Source organism: Myotis myotis, unplaced genomic scaffold (genome assembly GCF_014108235.1).
Source record: "Myotis myotis isolate mMyoMyo1 unplaced genomic scaffold, mMyoMyo1.p scaffold_m19_p_9, whole genome shotgun sequence".
Lineage (NCBI taxonomy): Eukaryota > Metazoa > Chordata > Mammalia > Chiroptera > Vespertilionidae > Myotis > Myotis myotis.
Genome location: NW_023416401.1, coordinates 82,083,913 through 82,101,932, shown reverse-complemented (window position 1 = coordinate 82,101,932; position 18,020 = coordinate 82,083,913). Strand labels below are relative to the sequence as shown.

The 18,020-nt window shown below is 39.0% G+C and overlaps 1 protein-coding gene across 5 annotated transcripts in view; it reads left to right on the top strand.

Moving 5' to 3' along the window:
• The window catches only part of B4GALT5 (beta-1,4-galactosyltransferase 5), a 72,251-nt gene that overhangs the window by 13,557 nt on the left and 40,674 nt on the right, over window positions 1–18,020 (top strand). For 3 of the 5 annotated variants that reach the window (XM_036323187.1, XM_036323186.1, XM_036323185.1), the window contains exon 1: window positions 12,178–12,255. The exons of the other annotated variants lie outside the window; for them this stretch is intronic. In XM_036323187.1, the coding sequence (XP_036179080.1) occupies window positions 12,193–12,255 (63 nt within the window). In that variant the 5' untranslated portion in view covers window positions 12,178–12,192. Of the gene's footprint in view, window positions 1–12,177; window positions 12,256–18,020 lie in introns of those variants that run through there. 5 annotated transcript variants of the gene reach the window in all.

Sequence of the window (18,020 nt, the reverse complement as noted above, 5' to 3'; positions counted from 1 at the left end):
TACATTGCTAGGAACCTGGTTTCTGATTTTTATTTACAAAAGTATTTAGGTTAATGGCTTTGGAATTTTCAAATTTATGATAATAGCTATTCCTTTATGTCTTGAATATGCTTGTCTTATTTTTAATTTGAGAGTTAGTTTTTGACTAGGAAATGAGAAATTGTTTTATATTATACTTCTTCCAAGGATAGATGAGGAAGAAACACTTTCTGAAATTGGAAGTGCATATGGATAGTATAGAAAGTAAGTCTGTTATTCATAAATAGCTATATTTAGTGCTCCATATTATAGGATGGAAGGTGGAAATAACCTTGCCTCTATTGCTAAGATTATTTTTTAATAAAAGCTTGAGCTTGACTAGTGTCAGGCCAGCACCCATAAGTTGCTTCATCTGAAAGGGACAGGTGGAATCTTTCATTGTGCAGTGTGTGTGTGTGTGTGTGTGTGTGTGTGTTGTATGTGTCTGTGTCTTAGAGTCTGAATGTGTCCGAATGTGAGAGTGGGAGGAATGTGAAATGTTTTGACTTTGGTGTTGGTTTGATTTTCTGTTTTATTGTTGGCTTGGCATGCCTGGCTTTTTCATTTTGGCTTTCAGTATCCAGAAATCTTGAGATTTGTATGAATTAAAAGATTTGGATTTAATTTGAATTTCATTTGTCACTAAGGGTAAGAGGTACTTTTTTTGGTTGGCTTTATGTTTAAGATAATGTTTTTCCTTAATTATTATTTTTTTTGTTATAGAAAATTTAAACATACAAAAGTAGAGTGAATAGTATAATGGACCCCCATGAACAGAGGTAACTTTTTGATGGGACCTTTATATTTATGAAAAACATAAAGGTTATAGGGCCCAAAGGATCCCCCCAAAACAACAAAAACAAAGCAAAACAAAACATAAGTACAGGCTTTGGCTGACTTATCTGGATTTGAAAGCTTTTGGATGATTGTAATTTATTTTTGTTCAGATGTCTTATTGATCCAGTTACTGGAATTGAGTATTTCTTAATATGTAAAAAGGGAAGACAAACAGTCTATGAACACATGATTACTGTGATGCCTATTTTATTTCTTAAAATTTTTATTTATTGATTTGAGAGAGAGAGAGAGGAAGGAGAGATAGAGATTGACCTGTTCCACCCTTACACACACTCATTGGTTGATTCTTGTATGTGCCCTGACTAGGGATTGAACTCTCAACCTTGGCATATCTGGATGATGCTCTAACCAACTGAGTTACCTGGCCAGGGCTACTGTGAGGTTTAAAGAAGAGAATCTTTGTCAGATATTTGCAAGTCTTTGTACTAGATAGGTCATTCAACAGATAAATGTCTCCACCCCCTTTTACATTTCCTTATCACAGTGCTTAGTTGGAACAGAGAGAAAAGGGGAAGGAAAGATACTTCCTGCCAGCGTTAGCAATTCTGATGAATTGGTACACGGCAGAGCAGGGTTGAAACAGTTAATTACAACACGTTTTTTTCCATTACCCTGTCCTTCTTGTGAACCCTGGAAATGTAGATCTGGAAGAACAAGGATCAGCATGTTTGCGAAGGATAAGCCCTCCCATGCTGTGGTGGTACCTCTAAGGCTGTGCTGAGCTGGAGGAGCAGGTGCTATAGCTAAGGATGCTGAAGGCTCCGAGGTGTCCTGGGAGCAGAGGATTACTGCTGGCGTGTGTACCACCTGTGTTCTTTTGGTTCCCTTGGGCTTTTTTTCAGAGGATAGATTGCTAATTTCTGTAGCTATTTATGCCAGCTTTGACCAAAGCCAAGTGCAAAGCTTGTAACAGAAAGAATGGCAAAAATACCTCTTTTAGGACTTGTTTTGGCATAGCTTTTATGGTGTATGTTTAGTAACATTCCCCAGTAGCCACAAATTAAACACTAATACCAGTTTAATTTGAGTATTGTTAGTTCTATTAATTTAATAGTTCTGTTATTAAAATAGCAAAACAGTCTGCATGGATTGAAATTATTGTTTTAGGTTGTGTATTGTATGTGTGAAAAACTGACTCTTCATTTGATACTTTTTTTAAAAAAATTCTCACCCAAGGATATTTTTCCATTGATTTTTAGAGAGAGTGGAAGGGGGAGAGACAGAGAGAGAAACATCGATGTGAGAGAGAAAGATGAATTGGTTGCCTCCTGCATGCGCCCTGACCAGGCCCTGGGCCAGGGCCAGGAGCCTGCAACCGAGGTACGTGCTCTAGACTGGAATCAAACCCCAGACCCTTCAGTCCGTAGGCAGACGCTCTATCCACTGAGCCAAACTGGCTAGGGCTCATTGTGATACTTGAACAAACACAGATTATTTATGTAAGCTTGTGTCCTCAGAAACATCTTAGAATCATGTTTAATTGGGATCTAACAAATGTTGCCACCCTGTTCTGTTGAACAACATTTTAAAACTATAAATCAACTTTAAGAATGATAAAAGGAAATTAAATAATTTATTCATAATCTCTTAATCACAAGTGTTTTCTGTCTCATCTTTATACAGACAGATATTTGAAAAATTTGCACGTTAGGAATTGCTAAGCTGAGAGGACTGATTTTAGAAGGGTAGTAGTAATCTAGTGTTGGTGCTAGTGTAACCTTTCACAGTTTCTTTGCTATTACATCTTTTCCTGGTTAATTCTGCTCGCCCACTAGAACTCCACATAATGCCTTGATATGAGGTTATTTTTGGCAAGAAATTCTTGAAAGGAAAGCTATAAAGAAAATGTACTTGCTGTTTTTACCAACATATGGAAAACTTGATGGGAAATTCTAGCCCCTTTGGTGACAAGTTGATTAAATCTCATTCCTAAATATTAACAAAATTAAATAGAATTTCCAAATTTCTTTAAATGTTCTAACAATGTGGCTACTTTAATATGAACGTATAATATTTGCTCTATCTCCTCTTTTGATTGGATTCTACAAAGTAGAATTAAAGGCTTTTTCAGAAACCTATTTGTACTTAGTGCTTATTTTTCCCCAGTCCGGTATTTTTTTGCCTGGTTTTCCCATTGTAAAGTATATCTATCAGTATGTACCCATGCTCTTTAATTTTTAAAGTTTACTTATTTTTATCACCATGGGCTTGTGACTTTAATGTTATTATCATTATTTATGTTCATGCTCAATTGTCCTGATTAGGCCAGTAGGAACCCCTTTGCCCTGACATCTGTCCTTTTTACACATATCCATCATTCTTTAACATTTCCTTACTTCCTGACATAATAAGATGTTCTAGGCACATTTTGTGCTTTCCTTATCCCAGACATAGAATCACCTATTTCTCCACAGAACTGATTCCTTTTAGTGGAGAACGGGTATTTAGAAGTCAAGATCTGGGTGCCAGGTGCACTCATTGCTATTGGAGTGTTGTGGCTTCTAGGCTATCTCAGTGTATAGAGCTATGGAATATATGTGTGCATACACATGCGCATATTGGCATCTATATTTAGTTCTACACACATCTATATATGGAAATTGTGAGTTCACACCAATGCCTACTATTTAAATCCTACACCTCTGGGTTCATTCTAGCTTTCTTCCTTTCCATATTTGTAACTCCTCTCTTTGACAGTGAGAATCCTAACTCCTATTTTCCTTAATATATTTGATCAGTCCCTTGTTTGTAGCCATACTACTCTATTCCCAGTCCCTTTTTGGACATTCTTCTCACCCCAAACATATTTCTGTTCTCTTTGCTGGGCTGTCCTTTCTCCTCACCCCCTTTGAGCTCCCACACCCTGCACCAGGCCATCTACCAGCATGAGTGCCCTCCTTACTCCACATGGGCTCTGACACCCTGTACAAGGCTGCTCCTTCTTCCCTATGGGACAGTCCTCTGAGCCTCTTGTACTGTGGGACCCCACCCTGACACCCTCCTCTTCCCTGCTGGATGCTCTCCTCACTCTCCTTGGCTGTGACACCTCATGCATTGCAGCCTTCCTCATCCTGCTGTGCGCAAACATCCCACTGTGGCCCATTGGGTCTTCCCTGGCTGTCCTTGGCACAGACACATGGTTTTGGGAAGAAAAGGTGAAGGTGCAGGGGTTTTAGAAATCTTTTTGATTAGTAAATTCCCTTTTTTGGGGGGGGGGGGTTGGGGGGATTATTTTTCCTAACCATGTCACCTAGTTTTGCATTCTGAAAATATAGTCACCATACCTTTCTGAAAATTTTTTTAGACTGTTTCTCTGTCTCTCGATGCACAGGATAATCTTGATTTCTTCCTATAAACTGCACATTTTTAGCTAACCAGAGGGTGACAGAGTGAAACATTTAGCTCACTTGATTACGGTGAGTCTTTCTCCTCCTCTTCAATCTTTCCTATGACTTCGATAGGGACTGTGGTGTGTGAGAAAGCCTGTTTCCCAGAAGTGACTAACACTGGTCAGTAATTTCCGTTTCTGTTTCTCCCTTTCCACATCCTCAGTCCATCTTCCTGTCTCCCAACATGGCAGTGGCAGCAGGTGCTGCTTCCATTTGTTGAGCCGGTTCTATAGGTGTTTTGCATCTATATTATCCTATTATTCATTAACCCCTAGCCCTGAAATGTAGTATTTACAGATGAGGAGACTAGGCTTGTAGAGCTAAATAATTTATTCAAGGTCACATAACTTGTGAGGGGTGTAATTTGAATACAAGCGCTTGCTTTTTTTTCTTTTTCTAGAGCCTAAACTTTTTTTTTCTTTTAATCTCTATTGTTGAAAGTATTACATAGGCTTTTCTTTTTCCCCCATTAACCTCTTCTAGCCCGATTCCCATCCTCCTCTAGAGCCTGAACTCTCGAATAAGCCTGTGCTGCCTCTATAGGTTCAGGATACATGTGATTAGATCAAGTTTTTCACTCACTGTTTTTTATTCCTTTTCATTTAAGAAGAGGAAATAGAAACTCTTGAAAGTTATAGTCAGAGGAAGAAAAATAGATGCTATTAGCTGCCTGGAAACAATGACCCTTAAATGACAATATTACTGGATTAGGCTGTAAAGAGTGGTAGTAGGTGTGAAGCCTGGATAAGTAGTGGTGTTTTTTTTTTGTTTGTTTGTTTTTTCCTGATCTGGGGACAATTTCTGCCTTTATACAGAAAGGACACTTTGAATTATGAGGATCAGAACTTTTCTAACTTTTCTTTGGAAATGTGAAAAGTAAGGTCTTAAAGTGGACTTAAGCTCTCTGATGCTTTTTAAGAAAGAGCAGCTTAGACTTCTGCTGAGCTTACTTTATCAGCCTATCTCAGGCCTGTTATTTTTGTGCGTGAATGGAGTGATGTGACTCCTTGTTAGGTTGAAAGCGGATGTCCGTCATGTGGTTTTGAGGTATTTTCTAGGTACAAAGATTTTGTCCCCCTTCACATCAGCGCTCCCTTGTGTCTGGTGTTAGCTATTTGGGAGGGAGCTGTATGGGACTGGGGAACTTCCCCCAGGCTACTCCTTATGCAAAGAGTTGTTCTGAAGGCAAAGCTGCAGGCCTGTCTTGGAGTCACTGCTATGACCATGGAACTGAGGTAATCATATCGGAGCATAAACACACTGTCAGCCACGCTTTTGAAAGTAAGCTTGTTTCTTAATAATGTATAACTGTGAGATAGTAAGTATATCTATATTCAATTCTCAGTCTCCTAGATATAAGAGGTATAGACTTTCTATCAGCTAGTGGCCCAGTGCATGGTTTCGTGCAAATTGAAAGGAAATTAATTAGAAAAAAAGATTTGTGTAGTAGTTACATTACTGTAAAAGATTGCATGTCAAAATAGTATAGATAATATAGTATTATAAAATTAAAACACACATGTGATTAGCACCAGCAAGAGCTTTACATGTATCGCGCATGCGCCAGTCAACGTTTATTTTTAAATTGCCAGTGCTGCCGAAACCGGTCTGGCTCAGTGGATAGAGCGTCGGCCTGCGGACTGAAAGGTCCCAGGTTCGATTCCGGTCAAGGGCATGTACCTGGGTTGTGGGCACATCCCCAGTAGGAGATGTGCAGGAGGCAGCTGATCGATGTTTCTCTCCCATCGATGTTCTAACTCTCTATCTCTCTCCCTTCCTCTCTGTAAAAAATCAATAAAATATTTAAATAAATAAATAAATAAATAAATAAATAAATAAATAAATTGCCAGTGCACGTCATATGTACCAGCCAGTTGGTCGGTCGGACGGTTGGATGGGCATACAGCCAGTCACTTAGCCTTTTATATCTCTCTACCAATCATCTGTGTTGTGTTCTGTTTAGGACAAAGGGAATTTGCCTGTACCTGGGAGATATAAACCTCAATGAGCTCTGGCCATGGCTGAAGTTGCTCAGTGGTTAGAGTGTCAGCCTGTGCACGAAAGGGTCTCGGGTTCCATTCCCGGTCAAGAGCACATATCTAGGTTGCAAGTTAATTCTGGCCGTGGTCGGGGTGCATGCAGAGGAGGCAACCAGTTGATGTGTCTCTCACATCGATGTTTCCCTCCCTCCCTGCTCTCTTCCTCCTACTCTCTCTCAAAATCAATGGAAAAAAATATCCTCAGGTGAGGATTAACAAAACAAAACCAAGCAAGAAAAGAAAAAGAAATAAACCTCAATGAGCTCTGGGGCCACATCTTCTGAGCTCAGTTCCAGCTCTCTAATTTGTGACTCTGGGCAAGTTTCTGAGCCAATCTGTTCCTATATCAGGTTTTTCATGGGATGGTAATAATTTCTACTTCATAGTGAAGTGGTTAGCAAGGTCCCTGGCAATGGTGAGCATATCAAATAAATGATAGTTGCACCTGTGATTGATATTCTGCCTATTGGGAGACTGTAATCGTTGGTGTGTTTTCGGGACTAAGTCCATATATAGAATATAACAGGATCTGAAGAATTACAACATAAAAGAGTGGGAGAGGATAATCAAGATTACTGGAACAACTTCTGTGTTTTACAGATGGGGAAATGGAAACTTAGAGGTGGTAAAGGATTTACTCAGTCTTCCAGGCAATATCAAGACTAGAAATGATTCCCAGTGAGCTATTAAACCAAGGATTTTCATAAAGATGGCATTGGGTAATGATAGTGATGATGTTGATGATGATGACGACGACATCAGGATTTTTTTTTGATTGACGGTGAGGCAGAGAGAGGTTTGTGTATAAATAGAAAAGCACACTCAACATACTTATTGGTTTTGTAATGCAGACTACAGTGAATAAGTTAAAAAAAAACCCAAAAATTGGCAGATGGGAATACGCTGAAGATAATGAGAAAGCATGATTATAAGGAGCTTGGGTTAAAACAGTTGAATTATTTACTGTCTGTTATCCTTACAAACGTGTGGTAAGTGGAATTTCAGATATTTTGTTGCTGGAAAAACCAGGTTATATGTATCTTTGAGCAGCAAGATTAAAATAGGTACAAAGGACTTTGTAGCTCCTTAATCAGAGTATGATGGGGATCATTACAGGATGGAATGGCTAGCATTTTGGTTTTTTTCCCCCCCATGGTAGTTTTTATTTATTTTGAATTATAAATATAATATATTTAATGTATGAAATTTGGAAAATACAGCAAAGCATAAAGAAAATAAAGACAGCCTAAAATCTCATAACCCCCAAACAATTAATTCATTATTAACATTTGGGTGCTATTTCTTTCTTGGTATATGAAATTTTTCAGAAACATAATTGAGCTCAAATTATATGTACAGTCTTATATGCCACCTTACAATGTTAAAAGTACATTCTAGAGCAGCGGTCGCCAACCGGTGGTCCGCGGACCACTGGTGGTCTGTGAGGTCTGAAAGGTTGGCGGCTGCTGTTCTAGAGGCAGAATGACTATCAGGTTTTCAGTCCTGTAAGAGAATGTGGACTTGGCCATATGCCATAGAAGAGCATTCTTTTGTGTGTATTTTATGTAGTAGTAACGTCTAAAGCAGGCTGATTGTGCTGCACCTTAGTTTTTATCAGAATGACTCATTTTCCCATCAATAGGTAGTCTCAGAAATGAAAATAATAAGTTACTTGATCCTCCAGGAAGTTTTGCCTGGTTCAACAAGCACCATTTGATCACATAAAACTCTTCTCTGCTGAATAATATTCTTGGACCAGTGTACAGGCACAATCTGCTCATTTATGTTAAATTAACTGGTTGCCAGATAAAGCCAGGTAACTACACTTCACAGCTGAGAGAGCAATCCATTTTTGCCAAGAAAGATTTGGTTTGGTCATATGCAGAAAGGAAAGCCAAATATTTAAGGAATATATAGTATAGATAAAATTGAAATCCAAATATGAGGATTCTTCGTTATTTTTCTAAGATTGACTCCTTCACACCAGAGACTTAAAGATTGTTCAAAATACAGCTTTGAAAAATAGTGGGTTAAAAATAGCACTTGTTCTTGGAGGGGGAAATGAGTATGGGGATTGACTGGGAATGGGCTTGAGGAAACGTGCAGGGGTGATGGGAGTGTTTCCCATCTTGATAGGGATTTGGGCTACACAGGTGTGTGCATTCTTCAAAACTCAGCAAATGTACACTTACTCATTTTATGAAATTTTACACCAAAAGTTAAAAATGTATCCAAATATTGATCTCTTATTAATGATGTGTACTTAGATCTCTGTAATTTACTTGGAAATGCATGAAAAAAATAAGATGAATTGATGAATAGATAAATGGATATATTTGTGATAAGAAAGTTAAGAGTATATGGGTGTTCACTAAAATTCTTTCTACGTTTGAAAATTTTTATAATAAAATGTTGGTTAAAAGGATGTTATATATTAGTACCTTTAAGGTTCTAGTTACAATTATTGGGCAGAAATGGAGCCACTTGAATCTGACACTGCCTTGGTCATTTTACCTTTGAGATTGCTCAGGAGAGCTAAGAATTGTTGGATTCTTTATCTTTACTATGCTGAGGATCTCTTCGTTTCTTTCTCACTGAGTCCGAAGATTACTTTTGTGATTATTGTACTGTCCTGGAAATGACCAGGTGGCATAACGCTTATATTATTATCAGATCGGTAGCACTTGTGTTCCTTTCTACATAGAAGATTCATGGACACATGAACACTATTTTGCCGAGACACTTTCTAAGGTTGGCACTCAGTACAAATCTATACCTTCTGTTCGCCTCCCTTACTCTCCATATTTTAGTCTCGATATTTTCTATTGTCGTCTTCTAGTTCACTAATTCTCCTTTTTTGCTGTGTCTAATCCAGTAGTAAATTCATCTATTAAATTAATTGCAATTATTGTATTTCTCAGTTCTAGAATTTTTATTTGATACTTTTTCTAGATTCCAGTTTTATGGTGAAGTTCTCCATACCCCGCCCTCATCTTTTTCTTTATTTTTTTCCTTTTATTTTCCTGAATGTAGTTATTTTAAAGCTCATGAATAATGGCTCCAATATCCATATCACCTGTGGATCTTTCCCTGTTGTCTGGTTCTTTTGATATTCAGTCATTTGGTCCCATCTCTTGGCATGCCTGATAATATTGATTGAAAACTGGAAGTTGTGTACAAAAAATTGTAGCAGCTGTAGATCATTTTAGCCTCCTCTAAAGAAGGCTCACTCCATTTACTAGGCAAATAGGAGTTGACCAAAGCTAGCGTGTGGTTTTGGAAAGGACCCATTTACTTCTGGTTTCCCTGTCTTCTTAGGGCGCAGCCCTCCAGGAGCTCCCGCTGAGACCCTTCTCCCATCGTGTGTCTTGAGCTTTAATCTTCGTTTCCTCAGCACGTGGGGTGGATGCAAACTCTGCTGCTCTTCGGAGGGTTTCTGTCTGGTCCTTAGCCTCTCGACCTGTGTGTGCAGCTTCAGGATTTACAAACCTCTCAGGGGAAAACGCCTTCGAATCTTTTCACAGGATCCTGGTCCCTTCAGTCTCTATTTTTGTTTCTTCAGACCTGAGATACTGCCAAAAGTTCTGTTGGTTTCTCTGCCTTTTAGTAGTGGCTCCAGCCCTGTGCCCAAAGTGTTTGGCTGCTTCCTCAGACTTGTTCTTGGTACCCAGAATTAGCAAGTGTTTTGAGGGACAAACCAACTGCAGTAAGTTGGCTCACTTCCAAGGGGGTTCATCCTTCTCCAGGATTTTGTTCCCTTAACTCCTTGTATGCTCAAAAACTCCCCAAAGTCTTCAGAGTCAGTCTCTCTCTCTCTCTCTCTCTCTCTCTCTCGCTCTCGCTCTTGCTCTCGCTCTCGCTCTCTCTCACACTTTACCTGGCTTTTCTGGTTATTCTGTGAGGGATCCCATGTCTACAGCAAGGTATTTATTTAGTCATAGTCAGAAGCAGAAGCTGCTTTTACATAAATCCTGCTCATGTGTTTTATTCTTTATGTCGTAGAAAAGATGTTAATCTGTGCTCATATATTAAGGAAGACGTTTCCAATTTAAAAGGAATTAAAAAGAAATATCTGTTTAATAATCTAAACGTGAACCAACCAGGCCCGATCAGCGTGGCTCAGTGGTTGAACGTTGACCTATGAACCAAGAGGTCATGGTCCGATTCCTGGTCAGGGCACATGCCCAGGTTGCTGGCTTAATCCCCAGTGGTGGGCATGCAGGAGGCAGCCGATCAATGATTCTCTGTCATCATTGATGCTTCTATTTCTCTCTCTCTCTCTCTCTCTCTCTCTCTCTCTCTCTCTCTCTTTCTCTCTCTCTCTCTCTCTCTCCCTTCTTCTCTGAAATCAATTAAAAAATATATAAAAAAAGAACCAGCCATTACAAGCTTTATTAATACAATACAACATGTTTTTTGTCTAACAATATCAGTGGTAAGTATTAGCATAAAGAAGTTAAATGATTTAAACATGGGTTTCTCAGTCCCAGCATTAATGACATTTTGGGCTGGATAACTCTTTGTTGTTGGGGGCTGTCCTGTGTAGTGTAGAGTGTTTGGTAGCATCCCTAGCCTTTTACCTACTAGATCCAGTCGCTCCCTCTCCCCCAGCTTGTGATAACCAAAAATGTCTCCAGATATTGCTAACTGTCTGCTAGGGAGCAAAATGACCCCTGGTTGAGAACTGCTGGTCTCATTTGGTATATCTTACCAGAGACGCAGGATTGAGTTCTGAGTTACTGAAGTCATCGTCTTTCTTTCCTGATTGATCACTTGATGCCAGATTTGGGGGTCCTAAAATGGGTCTAAGAATAAATGGAGTGCTGCACCATTAGCTTGCCTGCAGTGATTTGGGAGCTTGTGCCACATGCTTACATGTTCTAGGATTGAGAAAACGGACTCTTAATTCTAGGTGATATGAACTGTTCCAGGTCATGTGCGGTATCTCCTTGGGCTTCTGCAGAGCAGTATTGTTGCAGTCTGTATTCATTGTGATCTAACACATGTACAGTCTTTAAGCTGACAGGAGCAAATTAACACAAGAGAAGTCTACTCAGAATGTAAATAACCATTTGAAATTTAAGGTAGAAAGGACATAAAGAGGTCAGAATTAGGCCTAAAACTAAGGGTTAAAAGAGAAAAATACCACTTAGAATAACAGTGACTCAGAAGGGACATTTCTGAATGGCATGACACTGTCAAAAATCATTTAAGCTGTTTGCTACTCTTTCTTTTATTCTGTGGACATTTTCCTGTTTTCCAAATCATTCTGCTTTGATGCCAAGTCTTTTATTAATAATGCACGGCCTTTTTATGGTACTCACTTCCCATCATGCCTTTTAGGTGCTGAGTCAGAGAAGATTGTTATAGCAGCAGCTCAGCACTAAGAGGAGAGATCCCTCTGCAATGCTCATGCTGCCATTTTTCTTGCACATATATCTCATAGCAAACATTTCACCTTGATTACTGTAAAGCTTCAATTCAGAGGATGCTTTTTCCTTACTTCTGAGGAATAAAGCTTTAAAAACTATCCAGAAATGTCTATGACATGAGTTGTTTGAGAGCTCTTAAAAGTGGGGTCTGAAAAAAGAAAAAAGTTCTGAATGTTAGTGTGAATTGCATTCCATCTCTGGGATAGTAGCTGTCCCTCCCCGCGCGCCCCCCCCCCCCCGCCCCATTCTAGCTGTTGTCTGTTGTGAGTCCCTGCTCTTCTATTTTGTACAATTTAAACTGATATTTTCACATAACCTTTATGATAGGCAGCTGCTAGGAGTCAGGCAGATATGAAGGAGTGGGACAAGAGATTGATAGATTGTTGGGTGAGCACTGGGATCCAGGCTTGGAGCCAGCATTTTCCTTCCTTCCTTTGCCAGCCCACAACATTCTGGATGGCCACTCAGAGTCTGACCTTCAAGTGCAGCAGCTGCTATCCACGCAGCTTTCAAATGCAGGTCTGTCTGAGCCACAGTTTTTCATTTCCTGGTTGGTTAGGGCATGTTGTGTTGTGATGGATCCTGGGGCAGAAAAGAAAAATTTGAAGCTATTGAGGATGAGCTGGGTGGATACCCACTGCACCTGCTGAAGCTTCTGTTGGAGATGGTAACATGGAGAAGGTGTTGCTGGTTTGGCTCAGTGGATAGTGTGTCAGCCTCCAGGCTGAAGGGTCCCGGGTTCGATTCTGGTCAAGGGCACATGCCCAGGTTGTGGGCTCAATCCCCAGTGGGGGGCGTGCAGGAGGCAGCCAATCAGTGATTCTCTCTCATCATTGATGTTTCTATCACTCTTTCCCTTCCTCTTTGAAATCAATAAAAATGTATTACCAAAAAAACCCACAAAAACGTATTCTGTTAAAAGGAGACAACCACCAGGCTACTCAGCACCTCCTCATTGCATCAAGGTGGGACTTGTATGCCCGTTTTTACCAGATCTTTCAATATTTCAAGAGAATCTAGAAATTTGGATTTTTATGTGAATAATAATAGCAAACATTTAAGTAAATGTAGTGCGTATTATGTTCCAGGCTTTCTTCTTAGTGTTTACAAATATTAACTCATTTATTTCTGAACGAGGTAGGGATATTGTTATCCCCATTTTATGGATGAAGAAACTGAGGCACAGAATAGTTAGGTAATTTGCCCAAGGTTATTCAGCCTCTAGGATTTATTATTAGGTGGTTCTCCAAAGTTGATACTTATAATTACCAAGCTATTTATCTGGCAATTCACGGTTTAAAGATGAAAGGAAAACTAGAAGACACCTGATCGGTCAAATAAAACACATTTGTTTGCAGATAGTTTGTTAACTTCTCATCTGATCATTAACTGTTAGGTTGAAACAATTTATTTCTAACCTAAGTGCTTCAGTAATGATTTTCAGTTGAGAACTTTTATTTGTGGCATACAGCTTATTTCTAGTATATAATTTATCTTTATTTTTCTCTTACAAAGGAATATGAAGTTATGAAATTCAAACATTATAGTAATACTAGAGGCCCAATGCACAAAATTTGTGCAAGGGGCTCGGTCCTCACAGCCGTGGTGGCTTGCCTTGGCCCCTGCAGCCGAGACTTCCTCCAGAAGGTCATTCGGCTGTATGATCTAATTGGCATATTACGCTTTTACTGTTATAGATGTAATCTTAAAAAGTCAGAAGTCCTGAATAATCTTACCTGTTCCTCCAAATGAAGCAGCCTAGGTTTTTTTCTAAAACTGTTTTTAGTTTCTGAGTTCATTTCAGGTATATTAGTGTTGTTAAATATCAGAAGGCTGGCTTATTACTTTATTTGGTAAATTCAAAATCTGGAGTTCTTACACATTGGCCTTTCAAATTTCCTTAATGTTCTTGATTGTGGATCAAAGAATTTACTGTCCTTCCATCTTTGACTTTATTTGCATGATACATTATTTTTTTCTTTTAAACATTGTTTATAAAAATTAGAGTTGCCAATTTTGTTAGCACAGGATTGGTTTAGTTTTTGCGTATTCTTTATTTTTATTCTTTAAATTTTTTTGTTTTGTTGTTAATCCTCACTCGAGGATACTTTCCCATTGATTTTTGGAGAGAGTAGAAGGGAGGGGGAGAGACAGAGAGAGAGAGAAACATCGATGTGAGAGAGACACATCAATTGGTTGCCTCCTGCAAGTGCCCTGACCAGGGCTGGGATTGAGCCTGCCCTTGACAGGTATGTGCCTTTGACAGGAATCAAATCCAGGACCCTTCAGCCTTCGGACTGACTCTCTATCCACTGAGCCAAACTGGCTAGGCCTGCTTTCTTGCTTTCTTTCTCTTTTTTGGGGGCGCGGGGGGGGGGGGGGGCTTTATTTCTTTATTTTATTTTATTTTATTTTATTTATTTTATTTATTTTATTTTATTTTATTTATTTTATTTTATTTTATTTTATTTGTTGTTAATCTTCATCCATGAATTTTTTTCCATTGATTTTTTGTTTTGTTTTGTTATTTAGAGAAAGTAGAAGGTGGAAGGGAGGGAGAGAGGGGGGTTGGGGGAGAGAGAGAGAGATTGGTTGCCTCCCGCACAGCCCTGACCTGGGGATCGAACCTGCAACCCAGGTATGTGCCCTTGACTGGGAATCGAACCTGCAACCCTTCCGTGTGCAGGGTGGTGCTCTAACAACTGAGAAACACTGGCCAGGGCCATACCTTTTATTTAAACTACTTTATTGAACAGGAGGTTTTTTTCTAGTGTTGGTCATTTCAGCTAAGAAGGTAAATATTGGAATAGAATAATAGAATATGTATAAATTAAGATATAGACTTCTGAAGATTAAAAATAAAGTTCAGTAGGATATAAATTGGAGAGCTATAGCTTGAAATAGGTTTCAAATTGTGAACACGTGGCATTTATTACTTAATTGAAATTCTAAACTGGTGTTTGATTTTTTAAATTGAGAAATTTTTCTTTAACTTTGTATTTGGAATGTGTTGTAAGCCAAGATTGTGTTTTCAGATTCTTTTAAGGTACAGATCCTAATTTCCCCAATCTTTTTTGTTAATCATTTGACTTTTTTTTAACCTCCTACAATTAGAATAGAAATATTGAAATTTTGCCTTAGGCTCGCTCACTATGCCATGCATACTCTTTCAACTATATTTAACAAATATTTATTGGGTTGGAACTATATTCTAGGCGCTGTTCTAGGCTCTGGATACACAACTAAAACGCAAAAGATCTGCCTTTATGGAACTAATAATTATTCTAGTGTGTAGAGGTCAAATCAGACAAAAGAAAATTATGTATCATATTTGACAGGTAGTGCTATAGAGAAAGATAAGCAGAGAAGGGGAAAAGTGTGGATAAGTGGATTTTTGGTATGCAGGGGTTGCAGTTTTAACTAGAGTGTGGTTGGGGAAGGTCTCCCTGAAGTGACAGCTAAATAAAGACTTTCAGTAGTTGCACAAGCAAGCCTTGCAGTTGGTGTTGGGGGTGGAGGTTGCAGCCCAGCAGAGAAAGCAGCATTGGCAGTGACCTTGAGGTGCGAGCTTGCCTGAGCATGGGCAGTGACCTTGAGTGGGAGCTTGCCTAGGGTATCTTGGAACTTCCAGGAGACTCTTGTGCTGGAGCAGAGCCAGTGAGGCAGAGTAAACAGAGAGGTGAGGATGAGGTACAAGTCATTTAGAGCAGAGGTGGGTAGGCTTAAATGGCCAGGAGTAAATGTTTTTGGCTTTGCAGTACTCAACTCCGCCTTGTAGCTTGTAGCGCTGAAGCAGTCATAGACAATACTGTACATAAATGAATAGGTGTGGCAGTGTTCCAGTAATACTTCGTTTATAAAAATAGGCAGTAGGCAGGATTTGGCCTCTAAAGTTTGCTGACTCCTGATTCAGAGACTTGTAGGCCATTTTCCAGAGTTTGACTTTTATTCTGAGTGAGATGAGGTTTTTGAATAGAGAGGAGTGAGATCTTTGATTTCTATTTTAAAAAGATGCCCTGGCTGCCTGGTTGAGAAGACTGTCCAGGGCTGAGGGTGAAAGGGTAGAGTTACCATTAACCAGGACAGAAAGGCAACAGGTGGAGCAAGTTTGTGGGCTGGAAGGACAGTGTTTGGACAAGTTAAGTGAGGGAGGTCTGTTGGATGTTGAGGATGCAGTTGGTATACAGACCAGGTGTTCAGGGTAGAAATTAAGGCTGGACTTATAAATTTGGGAGTCTTCAGCATACACATGGCATTTAAAGTCACGAGACTGGATAAGAGAAGAATGAGACTCACTAGCTTTGTCTGGACTGTTTTGACACTTTGGGAGTGTTGATTCTTTTGACTCTTAAATGTATTTTAAGTTCAGAACCTTCATACCCCTTGGGTTAGGTTTATTATTTACCACCTTTAATCTTATTAAGTTACAACTCTGGTTTTTATATACAGCTTTTTTATTGTGGTAAAATGCATATAAAATGTATCATTGTAACCATTTTAAGTGTACAATCTAGTGGCATTAAGTACATTCACAATATTGTGCAACCATTACCACTGTCCATGTCCCTAACTTGTCATCCCAGATGGAAACTTCACACCCATTAAACAATTTCTCAGTTCCCCTTCCCCTGGGTAATCACATTTCTACTTTCTGTCTCTCTGAATTTGACTCTTCTAGGTACCTCATGTACATGGAATCGTGCAATATTTGTGCTTTTGTGTTTGCCTTATTTCACTTAGTACAATGTTTTCAGTGTTCATGTTGTAGCATGTGTCAGTGCTTTTATTATCTTTTAAAACTTCTTTGAATGATTAATATGAGCCTCTTGTATTGAGTCTTACTTGTAAGAGGAATTCTTTGCTACAGAGAGGTCTCTATAACTGTAGCCTTGTGTTCCGTGTTCCAAAGAAGTGTCTCTAGTCTATGAAGCTCTCTTTCTTATTTGTGCTCTGGTAAAATAATGACAATGATATTATGTAACTAGATGATTTATTCTCTGGCTAACGTGATATGATGGATTTTCTGATATTATGTGGCATTTTTAATTAAAGATAAGCTTGTCTCATTTGAAATAGAAAAACTGAAAAAGTGGCAGTTTAAAAGTAGCAATCAAAAAATAAATAAATAAATAAAAGTAGCAATCAAATCAGAATACATTCCTTCTGGAAATGGGCTGAGAGATATTTTGAAGGCCATAATTTTTAGCTTGCTCATTTGACAAACTGCTGAGCTTGGGGTTAAATCCTATAATGTTTGCCTCTTGCTTTAGGCAGTTGTCGAGTTATTTGCAACATCTCCTAAATAATCTCTTCACTCTTTGCTTGATAACAGCAGTATTTATGGCAGTGAATGCATTGAGGGAAAACCTGGCTCTTCTGTGGAGTTCAGAAATTAAGGCCACTGAAATCTCCGCTGACATGTGAACAAGGTGTCGTTTGTTTAACCAACATTTGGTCTCATAGTCAAGTTTCAGTAATGCTCTTGACAGTGGTGGCAGAGAAGATGAAGGCTGGAATGAAAATTAAATTTTAGCTTAACTTCCGGACTGGCAATTGCAAAAAAAAAATCCTTGTTAGTTAAAAAAATTTTTGAGAAGAAAATTAGAGGCAAGAGGTTATTTCTAAGACAGCCCCAGTTTAGTCCTTCCCAGTAGACCTTTCAGGTCATTTCCCATAATTCATTGAGTCATCCAACCAGTGCAGAAACCATCAGCTGTAATGAAAGTTGAAAAGAAGATCAAAGTATCCATTGTTCTCTCCTTTTGAATTGTGGTTAGCTTTGGGTCTTGGCCCTAGATTTTCTTTTTTTATGTAATTACCTAGTGGGCAAAGAATTAAATTAATATATCAGAGAAGTTGGAGTGGACTTTGCTTTGGGCTCTAGGAACCTGAGAACTTTTCACTTTGCTCGTTAACAGTAACAGCAACAACAGTGCCTGCATTGAAGTACATATGGAGGCCAAGCATCTCCAAGGTCTTGGGAGCAAACTTAGTGGGAGCTTTTAAGCCAGATCAAGGCAGTGATTGACTCCAGGCTTGTTTGCTATATAATTGAAATAATACTTATTTCATCTAAATTAAATGAAATCCTTCACTCTTAATTTTTTTATTTTTAATAAGGCTTGAGCAAGGAGGAAGTTTCAGAAGAGTGTGTCCTTGTTACATATCCTATCTCACTTCATCCTCACAGAGACTGAGTTACTGGATGGCTTCCAGGGCTCAGTGTTAGTGTATCTTATCAAGCATGCCTTGGTAGGCTTCTTTTCAAGACCTCATGGCCAGCT